The sequence below is a fragment of the Symphalangus syndactylus genome, chromosome 1 (assembly GCF_028878055.3).
Source record: "Symphalangus syndactylus isolate Jambi chromosome 1, NHGRI_mSymSyn1-v2.1_pri, whole genome shotgun sequence".
NCBI lineage: Eukaryota > Metazoa > Chordata > Mammalia > Primates > Hylobatidae > Symphalangus > Symphalangus syndactylus.
This window is the reverse complement of record NC_072423.2, coordinates 102,010,762-102,036,028: the sequence shown is the minus strand read 5'-3', so window position 1 is coordinate 102,036,028 and position 25,267 is coordinate 102,010,762. Positions and strand designations below refer to the sequence as shown.

Here is a 25,267-nt window from a genome sequence, read left to right as displayed (position 1 = left end):
CACAAGTGGAAACCCCGATAAACCCATCAGATCTTGTGAGACTTAGTCACTATCACGAGAATAATGTGGGAAAGACTGGCCCCCATGATTCAATTACCTCTGCCTGGGTCCATCCCACAACACATGGGAATTCTGGGAGACACAATTCAAGGTGAGATTTGGGTGGGGACACAGAGCCTGACATCACTTTTCTTTACAGAAAATGGGCATTCAGCCTGAAACCACCAAGCAGCTCAGAGATGCTAACATCCTGAAAGAGAGCAAATGCTCCGTCAGTAGAGAAAGACAAAGGCCATGCGCTCAAGCTGTCAGGTTTAATAGAGGATTTGGAGGACAGATCTGGAAATCTCGACACTTTTTCTAGTGAACGCCAAAAGGAAAGAATAGAAAGAGTGGAAGAGAGGCCATATTTTCAGAACTGAAAACATGAAGTCTTAGACTCAAAGCTTTCAATGAATGCCAAGACAGACCAAGCAAAAATATGCCCAAGAGAAAGAGAAAACCTCAAAGCTACCAGAAAGACAAGGCAGTTCACCTACAAAGGCATGAGAACCAGACAGGTATCTGGTTTCTCATTAGTAACACTGGATGCAGCAAGATGGTGCCATGATATTTTTCAAAGCGCTGAGGGAAGGTAAATCAACACAGAATTCTATTCTATTCCAACTAGACTGTCATTTAAGAGTGACAAGGACATTTTTGACATACAAGGACTGAGAAGGTCACTTCCCACAGATCCTCTGTGAATGAGCTACTAACAGAGGTGACCAGTGGCCAAGTGCAGTCACACGCATGCCATAATGGTGAGCAAAGAAATGGGTGACTTGCCCTGGTTTTTTTGTTTTGTTTTTTGTTTTTTGTTTTTTTAAGATGGAGTCTTGCTGTGTTGCATAGGCTGGAGTGCAGTGGCATGATCTCGGCTCACTGCAACCTCCGCCTCCCGGGTTCAAGTGATTCTCCGGCCTCAGTCTTCCGAGTAGCTGGGATGACAGGCATGCGCCACCAAACCCAGCTAATTTTTGTATTTTTAGTAGAGACGGGGTTTCATCATGTTGGCCAGGCAGGTCTCGAACTCCTGACCTCAGGTGATCCGCCCACTCCTGACCTCCCAAAGTGCTGGGATTACAGGTGTGAGCCACCGTGCCCGGCCTACATGACCTGTTATATCCGAATAAGAAACGCACCTAACAGAAATCCACAGGTCACAATACAGAAGTTGCTAACTTTAACGACTCAATCCTTCGTAATTAGTGCCTGTTGGTCTTATTTAAGAAAACCCTTCTCTGCCTTGGGATCAGGAACACTGTCTTCTGAATTATTTCCTAAACGCTCTGCAATTTTGCCTTCTGCCTTTAAATTTTGAATCCACCCAGAAATGGTTTATGACAGTGGCATGAAGTAGGGGGTCTGACTCCATTTTATTTTACAGCTCTTGCTGCTTGGCCCAATATCATGTGCTAAAAAGGCCATCTGTTCCCCACCCTGTCATCTCTACAGTCTGTGTTGTTCCCTGGACTCTTTATTCTCTTACTGTAGACAACAGTACTGATAGTCCTGATATTTTTTTTTTTTTTTTGAGACGGAGTCTCGCACTGTCGCCCGGGCTGGAGTGCAGTGGCACGATGTCAGCTTGCTGCAACCTCCGCCTCCCGGCTTCAAGCAATTCTCCTGCCTTAGCCTCCCAAATAGCTGGGATTACAAGCACCCGCCATCACGCCCAGCTAATTTTTTGTATTTTTAGTAGAGACAGGGTTTCACTGTGTTGGCCAAGCTGGTCTCAAACTCCTGACCTCTTGATCCACCTGCCTCAGCCTCCCAAAGTGCTGGGATTACAGGCACGAGCCACTGCGCCCGGCCTTTTTTTTTTTTTTTTTTTTTTGAGACAGAGTCTCACTCTGTTGCCCAGGCTAAAGTGCAATGGTGCGATCTCAGCTCACTGAGACCTCCACCTCCCGGGTTCTAGTGATTCCCCTGCCTCAGCCTCCTGAGTAACTGAGATTGCAGGTGCCCGCCACCATGCCCAGCTAATTTTGCCTTTTTAGTAGAGGTGGGGTTTTGCCATGTTAGGCTGTCTCAAACTCCTGAAATCAAGTGACCAACCTGCCTCGGCCTCCCAAAGTGCTGGGATTACAGGTGTGAGCCACTGCACTCGGCCTTGATATCTATTTGAGCAAGCTTTCACATTTTGTGCTTCTTTTACAAGAATGTCTGGACTCTTCCTGGCTATTTAGAATTAACTTATCAAGATTTACAAAAAAAACAGTACAACAAAATAGGGCTTGCTGGGAATTTGGGATTATACTGACTAAATTACTTTGAGAGAAGCTGACATCTTTACATATTGACTATTTCAATCCATGAACATTGTACATCTCCATCCTCCATCCCCAGAAGACCACCTGGACTGAAGCTTAAGTTTGCTGCAATCGCCTCTCTGGGTTCGCCTTTCCTTTGTCATCTTTTCAAAAACTCCAGGAAGAATTTAAAAACATATGGTATCCATCATTTTGGGCTGTTTTCAGTGGGACAGTCTCAATAAACCCACCTTGCTGGATTTCTGGGATGAGGTGTCCCCTTTCAAGAGAGGATACAGGCCTCAGAGGTATAGCAGTACCTATCAGTTCTGCTCACACACACCCTGCAAGGGGCCAGCTGCACTGTGGCCACATCAAGGGGCTCTGGAAGCTCCTGTGAGGGGGCCGCCCGAGCTGCTGTAAACCCGCCCCTGGGGGCTGTGCATTTGCTCCAGTGAGTGTCTGCAACACAGAGACACCCCTTGGCTTCTAATGACCTCTGGCCAAAGCTCTCCTGGGAGAGGCCTCAGGACTCTGCCAGCACTGGTTGATGTGCCCAGGTCCTGTGGTCCCCACTGAGAGGACTGAGGCTCAGCGGGCAGAGGAAGGTTCAGTCCTGCTCCCCCTGGAGCCTCTGCCCGGACACTCTCTCTCCAAGCTCACTCTCTCGGCTGGGACCAGCCACATCCCTGGAGCCTGTGACTGGACACACTCCGAGCTCACTCTCTCGGCTGGGACCAGCTGCATCCCTGGAGCCTGTGACTGGACACACTCTCTCTGAGCTCACTCTCTCAGCTGGGACCAGCTGCATCCCCCTGGCTCCATTTCCTCTCCATGGTCAAGAGAACATGTCCAAAGCCCCACAGCGTCATGAGAAAGAGCTTAACGATGAGGTGTCTGTGCTGAAGACCATCCTGCCTCTGTGGGTCCTTACCTGGCCCTTGGCCCTGCCCTCTGGGACTCTGGGGCCAGGGGCCAAAGGCCAAGTCTCGGCTCCTGAAACTTTTCTCTTCCCATGCCACAGCCCTGAATGCGGGATCCAGCTGGGGCCCTGCTGTCCTTCCCTCTGGAACCCTGGTCCTAGGCCTTGGGAGTCCTTGGCCCACCAGAAAGGACCCTGACCCATCACCACATGCCCGGCCTGGTGGGCCATGTGCGTTCTGTCAGGGCTCCTCCAGCCCTGCTGATGCCTGGACGCAGCCGTTGGGGTGAACCCATCTCCATGGCCAGGCTCACCAGAGGGAAGGGGCTTGGTCTGGGCTGGGGGCCAAGAGGCAGTAGAAAGCCCAGAGGCTGTTGCCATTCACTGAGGGTGGAGGGATGGGGCAGCCTGGGTGGGTCCTCGCCTGTTCCAGAACTCAGGGCCTGGCCTTCTGGCCCAGGCTCTCTGCACTCAGCGACTTGTGCGAAACTTTACCCTGCAAGGGGTGATTGTGGTGTTTGTGGGAAGCAAGCAGCTCTCTGGCCACTTTTCCCCGGTTCTGGGTGACCCTGGGGGCCTCCTCCTCATTTCCCCCCGAATCTGCTCCCTAGCTGAATAGAGGCCATCGAGGTCTTGAGGACCCTTCCAGCCTCTTTTGGGGCCCAGAACAGGCTCTGAGGAGGCAGAGGGAGCTGGCCTGGGGCAGCGGGGCCTGGAGTGGTGTATGGTGAGTCAGCAAAGAAGGCCAAGTCTCACCCACTCCCCAAAGCGAGCGGGGGCAGCGGGGAGGGCCCTGGGGCAGCCTCAGGTCCTCCGAGAGGCAGAGCCCACCGCAGCCCCTCCTGCCTGCACTGGGGCAAATACCTCACACTCGGCACTGCTCAGCCTGCCAGTCATAATCACAAACCGGTGTCACGCCTTGAGGAAACTCATGCTGAGTTTGTGATGTCTGTACTGTCATTTTCACTGTTTCTCACTTTTCCATCTTCTCTTAAGTGAGCTTTATTGCTTTAACTTTAGTGATACCTGACAGTTAACAGGCACAGGAGATAAGTTTCTTTCAGTGACACTGCAAATGAGTAAGAAGGGGTTTCCTACGGGGTCAGGTGTCATGCTTTGCACAGCGATGCCCGCCAGCACGTTCAAGGGAAGGCGGATGTTTAAAGCCTGACTCTCATGCTGAGCAGTGAGGCCGGCTCTGTGTCGGGGAGTGTGGCACCAGCATTTTATTTTTGAGGCTAGAAATTTAAGGTAACAGGGACTTTGCCAAGCTCTGGGGAAGGCCGCGCACCTGCAGGCCTTCCTTTTCTGTTCCCTACCTGGCACTTTCCATTTTGAGTAAAACTTGGTGTCAGGGTTTTGCTTCCAAAAACGTTTCTCTGCAGAAATCTACAGTTCAAAGAGACGCTTTGAACACTGTTTTCAAAACTAAAATCCAAGAGAAGTGTCTGCCCTTTGCTCAGCGGCAGGAACCAGGCTGAGTGGGCTCTTCTCCACTCCAGCTGGGAAGGAGGGATCTGGGAGCGGCGTTTGGGACCCCCCCAGCCTGGGGCACCTTGCTGGTGCTGCGTGTCCCTTTACTCTTGGATGCCCCGGGGGCGGGGACCAGGGGACCTCGTTCATTTCAGCACTTCCTGGGGCCACCGGGCAGGGCTGAGCCGCCCGCCCACACAGAGCACGTCCAGGGTGGTGCGGGGCACAGGAGGGGCCGCGGCAAAGGCCCCAGAGGACACGCAGGGCCCGGGCCACCCCCTGCAGGGTCTCTGCCCGTTTCCCCAACTAAGGGTCGCTGGGACGTTTGGGATGCACCGCGGTCTGAGTGGGTCCCGGGGCGCCTTCCGCTGGGAGGGAGCAGGACTCTGCCTCGCATTTCCTCCCCACCCACCGCGGGTCCCCAGGACCGGCCCTACTCCTCTCAGCAGCGGGCCCTGGAACCCCCCGCCCCCCCGCCCCGCCCCGCCCCGCCCCACGCCCTGGAACCCCCGCCCTGCACCCCCCACCCTGCACCTCCCGCCCTGGAACCCCCCGCCCCTCCCCAATCTCATCCCCCTGCCGGGGCCTGGGATGCAGCAGCAGGAACCCGGCGTGGAGGGAAAGAGAAGTCGTCTCTTTCGGAGCCAGGTAACCATGGAAACCTCGAGAAGGCTGGAAACCCCCGGAATTCAGGGACCCTCAGGCGGCGCAGCTGCGAGGCCAACAGGCGGCCAGCGACCCCCTCACCCCTCAGCGCAGCGGCCCCCGGGGGTCCGCACGATGGATGGGCGCGTGGGAAGCTACTTTCCCCGAGTTCATTAAATGAGCTCTGAGCAAGCTTATCCGGAAGAAGTTCCTTGGTAAGTCCCAACACGAACAGCCAGGAAGCCTCTAGAAGGAGAAGCCGGGCGCGGGCCAGCCCTGCGAGGATGCAGGAGGCAGGGGTGCCGGGAAGGCCAGGCCGGGCCCAGGGGATCCGGGGGCTGCGAACCCGCCGCACAGCAAAAAATAAATAAATAAATAAATAAAATCTAAAAATAAAAATAAATACAAAAAATAAAAACTAAATAAAAGAGATCCTAACTGCAGCTGCACCAAGACAGCACTGGGACGGAGAGGCCAGCCCGGCGATGGGGACGCCTGGTGATGGGGACGCCCGGCGATGGGGATGCCAGGTGATGGGGACAGGGCACCAGGAAGTGGGTTGGGATTTGGGCAGGGGAGGCAGGTCCATCTTTGCTCAGGAGTCCCACGCCCAGGGGTCTTTTCCACAGAAGAACCGGTGCCATCAGTCACAGCCACAAATGAGAGCGACCCAGACGTCCATGGAAGGGACACACCACAGGCCAGGCTGCTGCGGAAAGGAAGGGTCCCTGTGACAGTGGAGATATCTCCACTTTTCCGTGCATGTGTGATTTGCTTGCATCAAATACACACCAGGCCAAGGAAGGCCACGCGAAGGGGAACAGACACACTCGCCTACAGGGAGGAGAGCAGACGGGGACAGAAGCACAGGCGAGGAAAATGTGGTCTCTATGAATTCACCTTGTTTTGTGTTTTGACTCTGGACCATAAAATATTTTATATATCATAGAACAAAATCCCAGTGCTTTGTCTCTTTAAAAATTTTAGACAGGGTCTCACTCTTTCGCCCAGGCTGGAGTGCAGTGGCACGATCTCAGCTCACTGCAACCTCCGCTCCCGGGTTCAAGCGATTCTCCCGCCTCAGCCTTCCGAGTAGCTGGGGTTACAGGCACTCACCACCACACTCGGCTAATTTTTGTATTTTTAGTAGAGATGGGGTTTCACCATGTTGGCCAGGCTGGTCTCGAACTCCTGACCTCAGGTGATCCGCCCACCTTGGCCTCCCACGGTGCTGGCATTCCTGGCGTGAGCCGCTGCACCCAGCCCATTTTGCTCTTTGAATGGTAAGTGCATGTTGGGTGGTTCTGAGTGCTGGGTCCCTGAGCAGCCTGTGTGGACAGGGCGCCTTCAGAAAGAAACACATGAATGCACTTGGCCCCTGGAGGTTTCCTGGACCACTCGGTGCAGACCAAACCCAAAGCCTACTGGGGAATAGGGGGCATGGTCATGGCTTCCCAGGGCTCTGAGGGCCTCTGGGTCCCAGCACGTGGGCTTCTTCCTAGCTCCACCTTTCAACCAGGGAACGGCCTTCCCAACCTCCTGGCATGAGAGGGGCCCCATTCTTGGACTCAGCCACGTCTCCTGGCTGCCAAAGCACAGGTTCTAGACCCACCGGCTGCGAATGCCCAGGACACCCGGGACATGGCACCCTGTGCTCCCTCGGCAAATGCGCTGGAACTTCCCATGTGGGCCCCTGGGCCCTGGCCTGCTGGTATCACTGGCCCACTCCCCGTCGCGCCCACTCCCCATCCCCACCTCGGGCCCCTCCCCGCATTCCTGCGAGCCCGGCTGTGCCCTGAGGTACTGTGGTTTCCCAGCAATCTTGGTGTTCTGTCGCAGGCTTTTAGAGGTGCCATTTCTTCGCTTCGTGTCCAGCACTAACACAGGCTCAGCTGTTTTGGGCAAAAAATATTCACAGAATCACAGAGGTAATGGCTGGAAGTTTGCTGTGGAGTCAACACTGCAGAAAGGCCACATTCAGGTGGAGGCAGAGAACCAGCGGGCATGCCTTGGGGGTTGGGCAGTAGAGAGGGGGCAGACACCCCACCGTGCCCATGGACGCTCCAGTAATGCGTCTGTGCCCGGGCGCGAGGGTGGCTCGGGGTCCGTGCCTGGGTGTGAGGGTGGCTCGGGGTCTCTGGAGTGCTGCTCACATTTATGAGCGCTTTGCTCCCTAAGCATGAGCTCATCACTAGGGGCTCAGACTCCTGAGTTGGGGGTGCCACGGTCCCAGCGGGTTCTCTCAGAATGGGGTTGTGTTCCACGCTCACTCCCAGATGGAAATGGCCTGGAAATGGAAAGGCACAACAGAACCACCCAGCGGGGAGAGGGTGCCTGGATGGGAAGAGCAGACCCACAACCACTGCTACTGTTGAGGGAGGAGTACCCGGGACTTCCCTCCTCTAATTCAATCTGGGAAACAAAGGCCAGGCTAGGTCTGAAGGTGTATGGTTCCTAACGACTGAACTCCGCTTCTGACTGATTCGTTACTCCTGCATATTGTGAATTAAGTTAAAAAATACTCGGGAACAAACATGGTAAACCTTCCCTTAAAGGACTTTATTTCTCTATTTTTATATGGATCATTTATTAAATTAGAAGGCTAAAAAGTAAAAATATGTTTTACAATCAAAGAAAAATCTGGACAATGGACCCCAGTAAAATAATCAGAAGCGCACGTTCTGAGACCACTCCTGCCGGCACCCTGCAGGGCAACGCCCAGGGAGCATCTGCAGAGGGGAGAGGAGAGGAGGGGGGAACCTCCGGCGACCTGTCTTCTATCTCCGGAGCCCCGCCTTAGGCTCCGAGATAGCACAGGCAGGCTGTCCTTAGTGACTGCTGCCACGGAGCTGGCGATCGGCCTGCATCTTCAAACCCAGGAGCAGGAGCAGCAGAGGCCTGGCAAGGCCCCGGCTCTCAGACACCAGGGGCCTAAACCCAGCTCCCAAACCCGCTGCAGCCTCCCCTTGTGAGCTGGTGGACAAGCCTGTCCTTCTGAGTCTGACGACCTCATCCACACCTGACACAGGCAGGGTCAGGGGTGGGGGAGGGTGGGGGGTGTGAACCAGCTAATTCTGGGGACCGCTCGGAGGGGCTCAGCAAGCTGCTTCTACAGTAAGCCGCTTCTACAGTAAGCCTTCAAACAGGAAATAAAGCATAAAATGAAGGAAAGAAGAATCTTATTAAAGGCCTTACAAAATGTGATTTGTCTATTAAAAAAATAAAGCGCTCGTGAAAAAGAAAACTAAGAGATGGCAGCAAGCGTGGTCATCGGCAAAGGGTTGCTCTCCCTCCAGTGAGGCGGGCCCCCACACGGGCTGCTCAGGGGCTGGCAGCAGGGGCCACGTCCTCTCTAGGAGACACCCACAGAGCCACATGGGCATGCATGTTGCAGTCTCACTGCACCCCAGCAACGCGAAGGCAGAAACCGGTGCTGGTGGCCACACCTGGGCGCCTGGATGCTGAAGCCCCAGCACAGTGAGGCCTCCAAGTGTGGCTTGTGGTCTGTCCTGGGTTAGAGTTGTTAGTATCACGAAACATATCATCTAGAACGTTCCAGTCCCACCTGACACCTTCATTCCCAATGGAGAAGAAATCTACACAGGCATAAGACCAAGCCATCTGAGACAGGGAATCCCAGGGGCCCCTCCGTCTGAGTGGTCGGCGTCTGCTGAACAAATACCATGTCTTTCTTCTTCACGGGATCAAAGGCCTTTAGGACCCACGGCTGAAGAAGGCACCTGCTGCCAGCATGTCCCTCCCCCACGGCCACCACACACTTCAAGTTTACAAAAATAAATATTTATCAACAGTATATTTGACAAAAACCACCCCCAATCGGTGGCAGAAAGCAGTATTTTCTAGCTGGCACTGAAACTTAACCTATTTTTTCGAGGGAGAAAAAGACTAAAATGTAAGCACTCACTTCCTCCTCCTGCATCTTCCACAGAAGACCCACTTGTGGGCATTCTCTCTCTGTCCGTATCAGTGGGTTTACATCCGAAGGCTGGGGGCAGACATTTGAACCACAAACACCAGACATGCAGGAGTCTTGATGGCATGCGGATTATTTAAAGTGCATCATTTCTAAGAAGCTTCTCAAATTTCTGACTTTCATAACCAGGTGTCACCTAAAATCTGTCCTGTGAGCCACGATGCTGCACACGGCGACCAGGCAGTCAGAGGTGAGCAAGCGCCTCCCACCTCAGAAAGCTTTTACAGGGCCACACTTGCCAGGCTTTCCTCGCCCACGCTGCACCCAGGTCCCGGGCACAGCAGCTCCCAAGCTGTCAGCAGTTGGCTGGCCGTGCCGCCACACCCTCTCAGAATCATGCACGGTGCTGCCTCTATTGCCCCCCACTCCAGCCTTGCAAGGCCTGTTGAGAAGAGAAGCCCCCTGGGAGGACACCCACGGAGCTGGCACGAGCGCAGCAGGAGACAGACGGCAGCCTCCGGCGGGCGAAGGACCCAGCTTCAGATGCCTGCTGGCTGGCAATCAGGCAGAGCCCGGCCAACCGTGCCAGGCTCCCTTCCTCACGCCAGGTGTGGGTTCATTCTGCCTTCACGCCAGAGTCTGTCACAAGGCTGGCTGGACAGTGGCCAGGTGAGCCAGGCCAGAGGCTGGCCCCACAACATCCATAGGAAGCGGCTCAGCTCACCAGACCCAAGCCCTGGGCAGGGGCCAGGCTCACAGCAAAGCGCATTAGGGCAAGGGCATGAGTTTTCAGCTGGGAAGTTCTAAAAAAAACCCACAAATCAGTGTGAGGGATTGTGTGTGCCTTAAATCAACAGCTCTATTCCAATTACATCACATCACAAAATGCCATGAATGGAATCAGAAGGCGCTCCACCACCTCCAACACCCTGGCAGAAGCAGCTGCTCTCTATAGCAACAACATTTTCCAGAACGGCATGAGCAGGGAAGACGCACGTCCCAGGGACAGGAGAGCGCGCTGAGACCTCCCAACACGAGATGCGAGGGGAGCCCCCGCCCCATCCTGGGCCGCCAGGAACCGAAAACCCACATGCACCCAAGAACAGGTGTGGACGCAGCGGCACAGATGTCCACGGGAGGGGGCGACACGGGTGCTCTTTTACGGGAATCTTGTTGGACAGCATTCCTTGGGGAGCGCCGGGTCGGCGTGTCCAAAGAGCTGGGGCGACATGGCAGCGAGGCAGAGGCTCTACGGCTCCTCCCCCATCTGCAGCAGGGAGTTGATGGCGGCGTCCTTGTTCCCTCGCTGGGCTTCCAGCACGGAGCGGATCACCTCCTGGTCCATGTTGGGGAACATGTCCTGGATGGCTTTCAGGTCCTCCTCGCTACAGCGGGGCTGGGCGTTCACGGCAGCCGGGGGCAGGGCCACGGGCACCATGCCGGGGCTGCAGACAGCGGGCATCCCTGGAAGCAAAGATCAAGTTTGGTAAAAATGTCGGAAGGTTCCAGAAGTACCACACTAGCTCCTGCTGAAGGAAGAAAACAACGCATCCCACCGGCCTCCCTGAGGGAGGGGCCACCTCGGGTCTCAGCAAACACCAGTCCCGCAAGACACCCTGGAAACGCAAACCTCCAAACAGCAACCCCAGGCACAGCCACGGGGCAGGTGGGCAGGGCCCTCTGTGACGCCTCCTTCACTAACTCATCTTCCTTCCGTACAAAAATCAAAGTTTGATCTTTCTTTCAAATCTCACCTGAGTCTGTTTTATAACTAGCAGGCTGGGGGTAGTGTTTTGATCCCTTCAGAACTCGTAAATTTGCACTGCACGCGCTCATCTTCACTGACCAGTGGGCTCACAGAGTCCTCTTCATCTGGGGACGGACTACACGGAATGTCACGCCCGCTGATCCAAACACTGCAGGGTCTGAGCCTCTTCCTTTATCAGGCATTCTAGAAGATGCTTTTGCAGCGTGGCAAGTGTGTCACTAAACTGTGTGCTGGTGGGGAACAATCACCACAGGCACTGAAGACCTCAGCAAAGCTGCAGCCGATGCCCAGAATGACAACCACACACACACATACCAACTACACCAAGTAAATGCTCACAAAACTCAAACAAGTCGGGAAGCAGGTGCGGTGCACAGCGGACCCTCAGTGCACTGGGGCCACCGTCCAGGGTTCCTGGCATCTCCACCCCACAGCTACGCAGGCCCCTCGCCCCGTGTCTGATGCGGCAGGACACACTGAGATGCAATCTATCGAGCAGGAGCTGCACAGCGGTTCAGCCACTGCAGCGCACGCACCCCTGAAGGCACGGTGTGGCCGGACTTAAGACTCGCCTCCCAGCCTGGTGGCCGCTCCCTAAAACCACGAGCAACCCTGAGCACAGGCAGCGCACGCAGGGCTCGGTGATCAGCGAGGCACAGAGCACAGGCAATGTACGCGGGGCTTGGCGACCAGCGAGGCACAGAGCTCCTCCTGCAGCAGCAGCTGCAGCAGCAGCTGCAGCAGTTCAAGGGCTCACCGCTCACCCGTTCATTCACCTTTAAAAGCACAAATGATCTCCCAGCTAGGCTCACTGGAGCACTAGAGCCCCAATCTTAGGATAGGACTTTTGTTCCTTTCTATACTTGGAGGATCCTAAAGGCAGCAGAAGCCACTTCAACCCTGGCCTGAACCAACACCAGCAACAAGGACCTGCAGGGGTGGAAACGGAGCGGACGGGGCTTGCTGCCGAGCCCCCAGCACCTGCTGCAAAGGCCAGGGCTCCTCAGCAAAGAAGGCCGCCGCTTCCCAGCTCCTTCCAGGCCAGGCCAACTCTTCCTCCACACCCACCCTTACCTCCTCCACTTCCCGGCTCCTTCCAGGCCAGGCCAACTCTTCCTCCACATTCACCCCTGCCTCCTCCACTTCTCGGCTCTCTCAGGGCCAGGCCCACCTTTCCTCCACACCCACACCTGCCTCTTGTCCTGGCCACTGGACACCTCACCTCACTGGGGAAGCATCAACCCCACGCTGATCAGCCTTTCGGCAATGAGGGAAAATGAACCGAACCATGGCCAGGTGGGGACGTGGCCACCCTCACCACCCTTTCTTCTTCCTCAAACAGGACAAAGGCTCGGGCGCTGCCTGTCCTGGAGGGACCCCTGGGACCCCCGTGGCTTTCTAGGCACCCCGGCCGGCAGGCGGGCAGGAGCTCGGCCATCACCTGTCCCTGCCCACACGGCTCCCCACAGCATGGCAACATGAGGAACGGAGCTCAGCTGTCACCTGTCCCTGCCCACACGGCTCCCCATAGTGTGGCAACATGAGGAACGGAGGCATCACACTCCCACTCTCTCCAGCCTTTACCAGTCTGATGGAAAAGGGATGGGAGGAGGGGAATTGCTGCAAAATCGACGACGGTGACTGCGATGCTGTGACGTCACGGCCTGGGGTGCCCGAGAAACCTGCTCTGCTGACAATGAGGGGATGCGGTGCTGACTGGCCCTCAAGTGAGTCCCGACAGCACGGCCCCAACACACTCGCTCGGGGACCAGGCACCCCCAGGGGAAGAGGTGAGTGCTTCCACAGTGTGGGCTGAGGGGCAGTGGCCTGGCTCACTCCCCTCCTTCCTGCAAGGCAGAGGCCGTGTGCCTGGCCTGAGCCTGACCCATCCTGGTTACCAAGCGTGGATGTGTCCATCCAGCCCTCCAGGAACGGTGAGTGTACCGTGTCAGGGCTGCCTGGGGACTTCAGGAGGACAGACCAGGAGCTCTCGGGCCTGGCGGAGAGCAAAGTCCCCAAAACGTGGGCAGAGAGGACGCCATGGGAGCCCGGGGCAGCCCAGACCCCACCTGTAGTGGCCCTGGGAGGAGTGATGGGCGGCTTTGCTGTGTCCCTGCCGTCTGCCGCGCTCAGCCCCACCAGCCACCTGCACCCACGCGGACGGATGTGCAGCACAGGACAGGCCCCACCTCACATTCTTCACGCTGCATGAATCTGCTGTCATATCTCGGCAAAATCAAATTCTCTACTGACAAACACAACGGTACCCGGGAAAACCAAAACCTGTCCCTTTTCCATTCAGGAAAAATTGCTCCGAGAAGGCCCTGACCTCAGACTACGCAGCATGGTAACTCCCGGCTGCCGGTGGGAAGGGGAGCATCGGCCCTGCTCAAGCTGAAGGCATGTGGCCCTGGGCCCCAGACGTCTCGCACGACAGTGGAAAGACATCCAAAGAGCAGGTGGGGACGACCATCCAGCTCAGAGACTGTTCCGGAACTCCCAAGGCTTGTTGCTGCTTCTCACTCCACAGAGTGTATCACAAACAAGAAAACCTACATGATTCTTTGTTTCAAAGCGACCAAGTTAGCGGGTTAATAAACACAACAGCAGAGAGTTCCATGTGACAGTTTGGGAAACTTTTAAGCATCAATTCTCATTTTGAATGGAACCATTTTGTATTTTAAATGGCATGTGCTGCTCAGCTGCAAACTCCCCGTTTGCTGGAATTCCACGTGCGAGGGGAAGCAGGCTTGGGCGGTCGGGTGAGCCCTTGGCTGGCCCTCTCTGGAACTCACAGGCGCTGTGAACGCTGGCTGTTCCCTGTTCCCTGGAATTCCATGTGTGAGGAGAAGCATGCCTGGGCCACTGGGTGAGGCCTTGGCTGGCCCTCTCTGGAACTCACAAGTGCTGTGAACGCTGGCTGTTCCCGTGCATGGTGCCACTGCGTGCACGTTCTCTATGGACCTCCCTCTTGTCCATCCCAGCAGCAGGCATCCACCTGCATGTTTAGCTTTGCTTTCATACTTTGTGGACAGGCATTCATGTCACAGTCTGGTCGGCTCCACAGAAACCAGTGGGGGTTGTGCCCACAGAGACGCAGGCCAGGATGACGGGAGGGATTGCGCCGGTGAGGACGTAGGGGCAGCAGAGAAAAGTACTCCAGGCCCGTGTGAAATGGAGGCGCACAAGGGAACAGATGGAAACAGTGTCAACTGGCAGCTGCAGCCACGGTGAGCGCAGAATGAGCTGATGCACACCCTGAGGCTGCCTGTCCAGGGCCGGGCTGGGGAGGTGCTGGACACCCCACTTTCCACGCCGATTATCCTCCCACCACCAGGCAGAAGGAGGTGGAAAGCAACAGGAGGACGGAAAGCGAGGAGGTCCCCAGAGGACAGCGCAGCCGGCACCACCTTCCACCTCAGCGCCTGTCAGTCTCGTGGGGACCCTCAGGGCAGACCCCTGGCAGTGGCTGCAGCCCGAGTGCCCCTCTGTGCCAGGGACAGCTGGAGGGACAGTGCAGGCAGGGCTGAGGCCCAGTGGCGCCCACGCTGGTCTCTCACGCACGAAGAACGCACGGAAAATTGAGCAGTTGGCTGCTGTTGCCAGCCTGGCAGTCTCTGTCCACTCTGCAGCTCCATGGAAGAGAACGTGCTTCATGAGGCCACGCGGTCTCCAGATGCTTCACGCCTAGATGTTTCCTTAAAATTGAGGCTAAAAATCCCCCTATAACCACATGATGCCTACCATTAATTATTTGAAATCTGTAAAGTATCTAACTTGGTAATCAAAATAATACTTTGTTTTAAAAAAATCGAAACTTAAACTGTTCTCTTCGGGCCATGATCGTGGCATAAAAGCTTTAATAATCAAGCTGTGCTTTGTGTCCCAGCCTCCCTTCCTCACTGTTGTGGTCACACTTTATTTTTGTGAAGGAGACAGTCTGACCTCAGCGCCCCCGGCTTCTGAGTTGCTTTGTGGGGGACTCTGGTTTTTCACTGAGGAAAGTGGACGGTCCTTGTGAGGGCTCAGCCAGCGTTCAGCCCTCAGTCTCCAGCTTGCACTCTCCATAGAGGTGGCAGCTGGGCTCAGACACCACGGGAGGCTCTCAGGGCCTCACTGTGCACAGTAAGCCCCTGAGACCTGCACCCTGTGCGGGGGTCTCTGGGCAGCGCTCAGCAGGCGACAGCTGCATGAACGAGTGGCTGAAGGGGCTGGTGAGAAGCAGGGCCCTGAGAAGCCGGGCTCTCCTTTCCTGGCCTGCTCCAGCAGCCCTGTCTCACCAGAGGGCTTGGCCAGGCCATTGTGCATGCACACAGGCCCGAAGCCACGCAGCCAGCACCGCACAGCCAGGCAGAGCACGCGGCACAGGCTTCTGCACTATGTGAGTCATAAACAGTTGAAGCTGTGGGCGACACACATGCTCTGGCCAAGATGCACTTTGAGATTACACTTCTGAGAAGAAAACCCTGGTGTGAATCCACCGTGCTTGCCCAGTCAGCCCAAGACGCCCTGAGCACGCAGCCGCCAGCCTCTCCAAGTCTCCGCAGACTTCACCCTTCAGATGGCAGTGGCTGCCGGGAGGATGGGCTGTGATCACAGGTACTCAGAGGAAAATTAGGGCATCGGCTTCCAGTGAAGAAGGGTGCCTTATTCACACTCTACAGTACTGTTAGGATAATTAAAAAATACTTCAAAGGCTCCTAAAAAGCAATGCTCTCCTAATGGGAACCAGGACTCCTGGGAGAAACAGCTAATGCCAGGGCTAAGGCCGGAAATGCAGACAGCCTGGGGCTTCCTGCAGTGCCAGGAAGCGGGGAGGGGCCCAGGGAAGGATCGGAGGAGGCCAAGGAACAAAGATCCCGCCTGAGGGGGCTCCCTCTGGCCAATCTGGAATAATTTGAGTGAAAAAATAACATTCGTAAGGGATTCTGACCCAAGGAAAAAAATAGCAAATTGTTTAGGAGAAATACCTAATGTTAAATGACGAGTTAATGGGTGCAGCACACCAAAGTGGCACATGGATACATATGTAACAAACCTGCAAGTTGTGCACATGTACCCTAGAACTTAAAGTATAATTAAAATAAATAAATAAATAAAACAGGAAATTGTTTAGAAATATCTAATGTTAAATGACGAGTTAATGGGTGCAGCACACCAACATGGCACATGGATACATATGTAACAAACCTGCACGTTGTGCACATGTACCCTAGAACTTAAAGTATAATTAAAATAAATAAATAAAATAAAATAGGAAATTGTAAATCCACATTGCTGGGGAAGTCAGATAAACTCAGGGGCTGACAAGGGCGGGATCTTCACGTGGTCCTGGGGTGCCTCCCACACAGGACATATTTTAGTTCCCAGGGAGCAGCCAGGCAGAGCCCACCGTGAGGGGTGAGCAAGTCACACCACTAGCCCTGCGCTGGGTAAACCTGCGCTGGGTGGAATCTGCGGTGGTGGAATCTGCCTGGGTAAAATGCGGGGGCCCTGCCAGCAGCCCCCGGGAAACTCAGCCCTACCCTGCAAGGCTACGTCAGCAGCCCCACCAGGTCCCTGACCAGAGCACACCCTAGGAGCAAGATGGGGACCCCTCCAGGCCAAGGGAGGCAAGGCCATGGAGGGCCAGTGACCCCGGCCTGGATGCTGTGGACTCAGATGGGCTCCAAGCAGGGGACAGCCCCAACGTGTCAGTGTCAGCTTCATCTAGATGGCCGTCCTGTGCCAGGGACGCCCCTGCTTATGGGAAACGCATGCCTGAGCATGGGGCTGGGGGCTCCGGTGGGGCGTCAGGTGGACGAGTCCTCACAGGCTCTGGCAGATGTTCCTGCATCTCCTTGGGAACTTTTCTATGAAGTGTGGGGCTGTTTCAAAATTTACAATGTCTATCAAAAGAAAATTTCAAAGTTTGTCTAGCCTTTCCTAAAATAAACCTTTTAGAGCAAACTTGAAAGGCATCTACAAAGAGAATTAGGGATAGGAACCAGAAAGAGGTAAGTCAATCAATGTTATCTGTCATCTGAATGCTCTTTCAGCCAGATACACCCTGGTGCTGTATCCAGTTGATGGAACTGCACCCCCCAAAGAGACAGGCCGAGTCCTAACCCCAGCCTTCGTGGGGGGTCTTAGACAGAGTCTCTGCAGATGTGAGCAGGTGAGGACGAGGGCATGCTAGGGTGGGTGGGCCCTCGATCCACGGACGGGGGTCCTCACAGGAGGAGGAGGAGACAGCCACAGAGCGCCCGGCCCAGAAGCTGGAGGAGACAAGAAGGATCCTCCCCACAGCCTTGGCGAGTGAGTGGCCCTGCCTACCGGGGCTTAGACTTCCAGCCTCAGGATGCTGGAGGGCCTGGGTCTCTGTTCTTTCATGTTGCCCATCTGCCTCCAACTCAGGACAACCAGACGGAACTTCACCAGCCCCATGAACTGCACACCACAGAAGGCACTCCGACCCCACGACGGCGGCTCTGGGCTGTCCCAGTTACAAACCAGAACCCCCCGGGAGCCACTCTGTGGGGCACCCAGGGTGCATCAGGGCCCCCAGGGCAGCAGAGCTCCCCTGGCCAGGCTCCAGGCTCAGGAACAGCTGCGGGGCTCCCATGCTCGCCCCCATTTCTCTGCCAAGGTGATGGCTCTTCTGCTTACCCAGATGCCCGCCCTCCTCTAACTCTGAACGCCTCAAGGCTGCTTCTGTGTTCCTGGCTCACCTCTGGTCACTTCCTATGAAGCATTCTTTCCTTGGTGACGGGGCGCAGGTGCTGCCTCTGCTGAGCTGGTGGTTTTCTTTTTTTTTTTTGAGATGGAGTCTCGTTCTGTCGCCCAGGCTGGAGTGCAATGGTGCAATCTTGGCTCACTGCAAGCTCCACCTCCCGGGTTCACACCATTCTCCTGCCTCAGCCTCCCGAGCAGCTGGGACTACAGGTGCCCACCACCACGCCCAGCTAATTTGTTTGTATTTTTAGTAGAGACGGGGTTTCACCGTGTTGGCCAGGATGGTCTTGATCTCCTGACCTCATGATCCGCCCACCTCGGCCTCCCAAAGTGCTGGGATTACAGGCGTGAGCCACCGCGCCCGGCCCCGGGCTGATGGTTTTCTAAGACACTGGACACCACAGAGGCCCTGCTCAGACATAGGCTCTGCTCTTTGCTCTGGAGAAAGGCAGCCCTGGCACCTGCGCAGGCGGCTTTACATGGAAACAGAGTCTGTAATGTGAGCAAGTGAGGGCGAGGCCATGCTGTTCTCACAAGCAGTTTTGTCAGAGAATGTCCTGAACACCAGTGGACAGCCCAGAGTCTCCCAGCGCCGTCTCCTCCTTCCCATCATCAGGCTGGGTTTCAGGCCACATCAGGTGGGTCTAGGGCGAGGTCCTGACTCCCAAGGTGGCCTTTCTGCATCTGTGCGGGATGCTGGCGGGACTGGGGTGCTGACCAGGCCTGTCCACTCCAGCTGGGCTGGACACCAGCACCGGCCTCACAGCACTCTCCCCTGCCAGCAGCTCTGTCCCGCCCCAACCCCAAAGCAGCCCCTGAGCACAAGCAGCCCCAAGACCCTCCCCTAACACCACCTCCCCCAACACCACCTCCCCCACCACCACCACGCATCCCCAGTGCCCTGCCCGCAACTTGGCCACTTCCATGGCCTGGGCCTCTGGCCTCCACCCCTCCGTGCAGAGGGACCAGTGCTCTGCCTGGACACCAGCTCCCCGGAACAAGACAGAGGCTACCTCAGGAGAAGAACCAGGGGAGCACCTCCTCTCCGAGGCTACGGTCTCCTCTCCTGCTAAAGACGGCTGGGCCCGTCCATGGTGGGGGCCAGCTTTGCACCAGCTGCTGCAACAGCCACAGCTGGACTGAAAACGCAACAGCATGAAAAAGCGACATCCCAGCTTGGTGTTGCTGCAGCCACAGGCTGCTCACTCATAACAGTGACACACGACAACGGACCCAACGGTGCAGTAGAGAGCACGCGTCACCCGACAGGAGCATGAGGTTCGGACACAACGGGGCAGTGCAGGGCACGCGTCACCCGACGGGTGTGAGGTTTGGACACAGCGGCGCAGTGCAGAGCATGCATAACCTGACAGGGGCGTGAGGTTCTCCTGCACAGAGCTGGGCACAATGGGGTTTCAAAGTCACATTTCCACATCTCTGAAAATTTCAACTCACCTCATTTCTGCCAACAATTAGAAAAAAAAAAAAATTCTATCTTCTAGATATGCAAACAAAATTCCAACATAACCCTTGGCTCCCTGGCCTGAAAGGATCTGCGTGCAGTCAGCATGTCTGCAGGATTCTAGAATGGATGACGTCCCCACCCCGGCGCTCTAAGCCCCGTTCCCTCCTCCTGCACCTGCCCTAGGCCCTGGGGTTTCTACCAGGGGAGAGGCACCTGGGGAGGGGGCACACGCACCTGTGATGGGCACGTAGCCGACGCCCTGCTGGTACACCGTTGGCATCAGGACCACGGGCTGGGGTGGCATCACCATGGCAGCTGGCAGCAGCTGAAATGCAGCAGAGATGGTCCCGGGGTCAAGGAGGAACATCCACCCATCAGAACCTCGGGAATCGCCCTCCCCACGATCGCCCTCCCCACGGCAGCCCAGAATCGCCCTCCCCACACCAGCCCTGAGAGCAGATGTGAGCGCCGAGGGCACAGGGGATGCCGCGCCCCGCTCCCACCCCCGCACCACCTCCTAAAATCCAGGAGGTGACATGGCTCGGGCTTACAGACCCCCCTCTCACTGAGATGTGACCGAGAGAGGATGGTGACAGGAGGGACATCCCAGTGTAGGTGTCGAGTCGGCCTGGGGGGAACCACACTGCACTGCTGTGGTGTCTGAGTTCGAAAGTGTCAACTTCACGTAAGTCACTGCACTGCTGTCAACTCTGAGTTCAAAACTGTCCACTGCGGATAAGTCACTGCACTGCTGCTGTCTCTGAGTTTAGTTCAAAACTGTCAACTGCAGGTAAGTCACTGCACTGCTGTCGTCTCTGAGTTTAAAACTGTCAACTGCGGATAAGTCACTGCACTGCTGTTGTCTCTGAGTTCAAAACTGTCAACTGCAGATAAGTCACTGCACTGCTGTCTCCTCTGAGTCTAAAACTGTCAACTGTGGATAGGTCACTGCACCGCTGCCGCCTCTGAGTTCAAAACTGTCAACTGCGGATAAGTCACTGCACCGCTGCTGCCTCTGAGTTCAAAACTGTCAACTGCGGATAAGTCACTGCACTGCTGTCTCCTCTGAGTTCAAAACTGTCAACTGCAGGTAAGTCACTGCACTGCTGTCTCCTCTGAGTTCAAAACTGTCAACTGTGGATAAGTCACTGCACTGCTGTGTGCTCTGAGTTCAAAACTGTCAACTGCGGATAAGTCACTGCACTGCTGTCTCCTCTGAGTTCAAAACTGTCAACTGCAGGTAAAGTCACTGGAGCATCATGATGGTTCTGTGTTTGTATGAAAGCGTCTGTTAAAGATGTGTCATGCGACATTTACACATGGTCACTCATGGCCGGGACATGCTTTAAAATATCCCAGCGTTAACAAAAAGGGGGTGGGAGGAGCCAAGATAGCCCAGAAAAGCAGCTCCCTGCTGCACCCTCTCTGCTGTCACATCTGCCTGGCATTTCCCACAGCATCATTTTTCAGCAACAACAACCTAAAAAATCCCGTGGTTGATAATACAGACGAGAGAGCAGGAGCTCTGCACGTCCTGGAGCCTCTAACTGGCCCTCCTGACACCCCCAGGAGCTGCAGGTGCCCTGAGGATGGAGACAGCTGGGAGCCAGGGCGCTGACGTGCTGGCCCCACAGCCAGGCCTCGACTTCCTGACCCCGAGCACAGCAGCCCCCAGGCTTCCCCCACATCTCCAGGCATGCCCTGCCACACCCCAGCCAGTGCCTGCCCTGTGGGGAGGAGCCTGGTGTCCTGCAGGGCCCAGGGCTGTATCTCAGACCCTGGAGGGCTGCTCAGCTGGACGCTAAGGGAAGAGCTTGGAAGGGCTGTGGTGGGCCTCCAAGGACACAGGGGCCTACAGTGGAGACCACCACAAAGGGTGGGCCCATCTTAGGAACACAAACAATCCCGATGCTGTTTCTCCAGACAGACAACATGGGCAGGAGCAGTGGGCGGGGCAGCCCCTCTCCGCCACCAAACCACCCAGGGCTCCTGCCCTCTGTCCTCAGAACGTGAGCCCTGCTGTTTTACGGGCTCAGTGCCCACAGGAAAGAGACGAGGGTGCCTGCGGGGCGGCACAGTCCCGACGTACTCCAACATACCCCGATGCGCCCCGCCCCGCCCAGGCCCGCAGCTCACCGCATAGGACATGACGAGGTTGATCATGCCCTCCTTGTCGTCCCCCTGCCTCCCACTCAGGCTGTACCACTTGTCCTCCACCTTGCCCTGCCTCAGGGACTCCGGGATGGTGATGTGGGTCCAGGCAATGCGGTCGTCCATGGAGAAGGCTCTCTGGGGGAGACAAGAGGGAGAGGCCCCTGGCATCAGGGAAGGGGCCGCCCTGCCCCTGAGGCCGCACCATCGTGGGCCTGCCTCGAGTCCCTGTCTCATCTGTGGAACAGGGCTCCCACCTGCACCAGCACCCCATCGATGAGACCCCTTGGGCAGCGCAGGCTTCACGATAGTTTATCAGCCTCCGTAGGGGGCTTCTCCTTCCCTCTCTCCACCAGGATGGGCCAGGGCCAGGTCTGGGACTGGGGAAAGCGAGGGCCCTGGGCTGCTGTCCTCCTCCAGTTCCGCTTCAGGGACACTGGCTGCTCCTCCCCAGCCCTCGGGGCCCCATCCTTGCTCCACCAGCTGCCACCTCTCAAGCCCCAGAGCAGCCGGGGTGCAGACTGGAAAGGACATGGGGTCTGCCTCCCGCAGCTCACTCTGCACTTCCCATGCGCTCTCTACTCTTCTGAGTGCCAGGGAGGGGAAAGCAGGTAGGGACCGGGAGAGAAAAGCCGGGAGGAAAAGGCAGGGCCCAGGCAGGGAGGGCTGGCCGTCTGCTGGCCTGACTGCCCCACACTGATCCCCGGCCCCCACCCAGGCTCTAGCCTCACAATGCCACAGGTGCGAGGTGCCGGGACCACACTGAGCAGCAGCCTCGCCACATCCCCTCTGACCTTCTGACTCTGCTTCAGAAGCGCTGCAGGTGCAGCCACGGATGGGACTCAGGACCCTCAAGGGTCACGGCCGCTCGCACCACCAAGAACAGCTTTCCCACCCAGCAGGCAGCCGCACTCGGTGGAAATCCCACCTGCTGGTGAGCAGCCAGACCCTGTGCGCCCAGCGGAGGGGACACGTGCACGCTCTGTCCCTGGTCATGCTTGTCACTGGGGATGTTTCCAGATGTAAGGGTGTTCAAGGAGCTGGAAACAATCTCTTTTTAACATTCCTTGGGGAGAGCAGGACCCTGTCATGCACCCAATGAAACACCAGATGGGGAGCCATGCCTCGAAGCCAGCCAGGAACGAGGCTGTGTCGGCAGGCGTGTTCCCACGGCAGCCATGCTCAGCCACGTGCAGCCTCCATAATAGCTGGCACGTCCCTCTCACCTCATCGAAGATCTCAAGATAGAACGAGTCCACGCCTGGGGGCACCGTGCAGTGGATGACCTTATTCCAGCGGGGATTCTTGGCGCCATTGTGTGCCGTGGGCGTCTCGTACACCGCATAGCCCAGGCGCAGTCGGCAGTAGGGGTCCATGCGGGTCATGCCGTAATTCTTGGCCAACTTTGCCTGGAATGAAGCGAATGTCAGGAAAAGGAGGTGCCAACCATCAGGAAAGGGTGGGTTCTCTAGGCCGTCTGCCTCCCTGAACCCTTCCATGAGGCCTTTCCCTAACATATAGACTACAGCCACTCAGAGTCGCCTGAACACGGCTGTGACCTGCTTCCCAGGAGGCCAGGAGCAAGAAGAGTGAGCCACATATGATCGTGCAATTCTGAGACAAAGCACATGGCTCGTCCTTGACAGCAGAAACCTGCAACGCTCGCCGGGCGCGGTGGCTCACGCTTGTAATCCCAGCACTTTGGGAGGCCGAGGCGGGCGGATCACGAGGTCAGGAGATCGAGACCACGGTGAAACCCCGTCTCTACTAAAAATACAAAAAAATTAGCCGGGCGTAGTGGCGGGCACCTGTAGTCCCAGCTACTCGGAGAGGCTGAGGCAGGAGAATGGCGTGAACCCGGGAGGCGGAGCTTGCAGTGAGCCGAGAGGGCGCCACTGCACTCCAGCCTGGGCGACAGAGCGAGACTCCGTCCCAAAAAAAAAAAAAAAAAAAAAAAAAAGAAACCTGCAACGCTCACAGACACAGCTGAGACTGCCACTCGGCCACCGTAAAGGGCGCGCTCTCTAATGCCCTCCTCAGAAGCGGCTGAGGAGGGAAAGAGGAGGAGGTCCCGGGACAGAGCTGAGAGCCAGAGCACGACAGGGAGTGTGAACCTGCCCCTGGAGCATGATGACCCGGGAGAGGTGCATCATTGCTCTAGGTGGGAGTGAGGACACCTGCTGCGCGTAATTCAGACATCACGTGGCTGCTTTCCTCCCTCATGAAGGCAGCAGCCCTGCCTGTGCTATCGTAGTACGTGGGGTTTTGGGGACAGGAACTTGTCTTTCTTGTGTCTCCCAATCACAAGGAGCCACATCACATGTAGACCATGAGATCCGACTTCAGGCCAGGTGCTCGGCTGGGCAGAGACAGTTGAGGTCCTCGGGGTGGAGTGAACGTGTGTTACAGGGAATGAATATTCAGAATAAGACAGAAGACTGGCAAGTAAGACGATTGTTCAGCAAACAAACTCAACGTGGATGGCAGGTTCAAATATAAAACCTAAAACTGTAAAACCTTTACAAGAAAAAATCAGGAGAAAGGCCCTCGTGAGCTGGGTTGTTGGGTTCAGCCCTGCAGCTCTGGCTACCTATAAAGCATCCTGCCTGGAACACGGACGGCCTCCCTGCACCGCCGCCACCTGCTCTCCTGCGGCGAACCCGGCTCACCCCCAGGAGCTGGTGATAGAGACCCCGAGAGCCATCCCGGCCCTCCCACCCACATGGAGCCCACCAGTTCCTCCTTCACAGTGGAATAGAGTCCAGACACTGCCCCCTGACCCCCTCTGAGGGCATGGCCGCCCTGTCCTTACCAACCCCCCTCTGAGAGTACCGCCACCCTGTCCTCATCACCCGCCCCGAGGGCACGGCTGCCCCATCCTCACTGATGCCCCTCTGAGGGCACAGCCACCCCGTCCTCACTGAACCCTCTCTGAGGGCACCGCCGCCCTATCCTCACCGCCCCCGAGGGCACGGCCGCCCCGTCCTCACCGCCCCCGAGGGCACGGCCGCCCCGTCCTCACTGACCCACCTCTGAGGGCACGGCCGTCCCATCCTCACTGACCCACCTCTGAGGGCACGGCCGCCCTGTCCTCGCCATCCCTCGCCGCACAGCTGAACTCTCCCCTCCTGTGCTCACATCTCTGGACTGCCAGGTCCTCTGTTTTCTATTCTCGTCCACATGTAAGTTCCCTCCTTTCACTTCTAACCAAAGCTGTGGCCGGTCCTTTTATGTCAAAACTGCCCCATTCTTGGGTCCTTAATTTTAGCGTGTTTCTTGGGTGGCCAGAGCGTACTCTGGAATACTATGGAGTCACAGTTTTACGGAAGCTCCTGGGCGACAGGCATGCTCAGCCTCTAACAGCTTCTGATTCCCTTCTGCTGCACACCCACAGATCTGCTAGATCAGCTCTTACACTCGAAACTCTGCCCCTCTAAACTCCTTAGAAATTGCCCTATTTTCTAGAAAGTATGTAGCAGGAAAGTCTGAGACCAGCATCATTTTCCAAAGCTTTCAGGTAACTGTGCTATTTCTGCCTAGCTGCTATGACTTTTTTTTTATTAATAACTTTAAAGGCTTTGAGCAAAGCCAGCTTTCTGGGTGGCACATGGGACTCCCCCGCCAGCGTCCCCGTGCCCGTCACCGATGCCTGTGCACAATGGATCCTGCCCGCTTCTGCCACACTCGGCCTCATCCTGTCATTCCTGTCTCCTCCCATTGCCCTCTGCACTGTGGCTAGAAAACTCTAGGAGGAGCGTCCTGTGACATCAACTGCTCTGCTGAAGTGACCTCCTCGATGTTTACAGAAGCATCTGCCCATTCACGATGACTGCCCACAACCACATGTTGTTCTGGTGCAGCAGACACTGTGGACACCGTGGGGACACACAGGCACCGCTGC

The 25,267-nt window shown here is 56.4% G+C and overlaps 1 protein-coding gene across 3 annotated transcripts in view; it reads right to left on the bottom strand.

Annotated features, from left to right (window-relative positions):
• Positions 1-7,872: 7,872 nt before the first annotated feature.
• Positions 7,873-25,267, bottom strand: part of TOLLIP (toll interacting protein) — a 32,480-nt gene continuing 15,085 nt past the window's right edge. For 2 of the 3 annotated variants that reach the window (XM_055272354.2, XM_055272357.2), the window contains 4 exons: positions 22,593-22,775; positions 21,352-21,504; positions 19,450-19,540; positions 7,873-10,732 (listed from right to left, as the gene is read on the bottom strand). In XM_055272354.2, coding sequence (XP_055128329.1) covers positions 10,518-10,732; positions 19,450-19,540; positions 21,352-21,504; positions 22,593-22,775 — 642 coding nt within the window. In that variant the 3' untranslated portion in view covers positions 7,873-10,517. The remainder of the gene's footprint in view (positions 10,733-19,449; positions 19,541-21,351; positions 21,505-22,592; positions 22,776-25,267) is intronic. The other variant, XM_055272362.2, reaches the window with a different exon arrangement.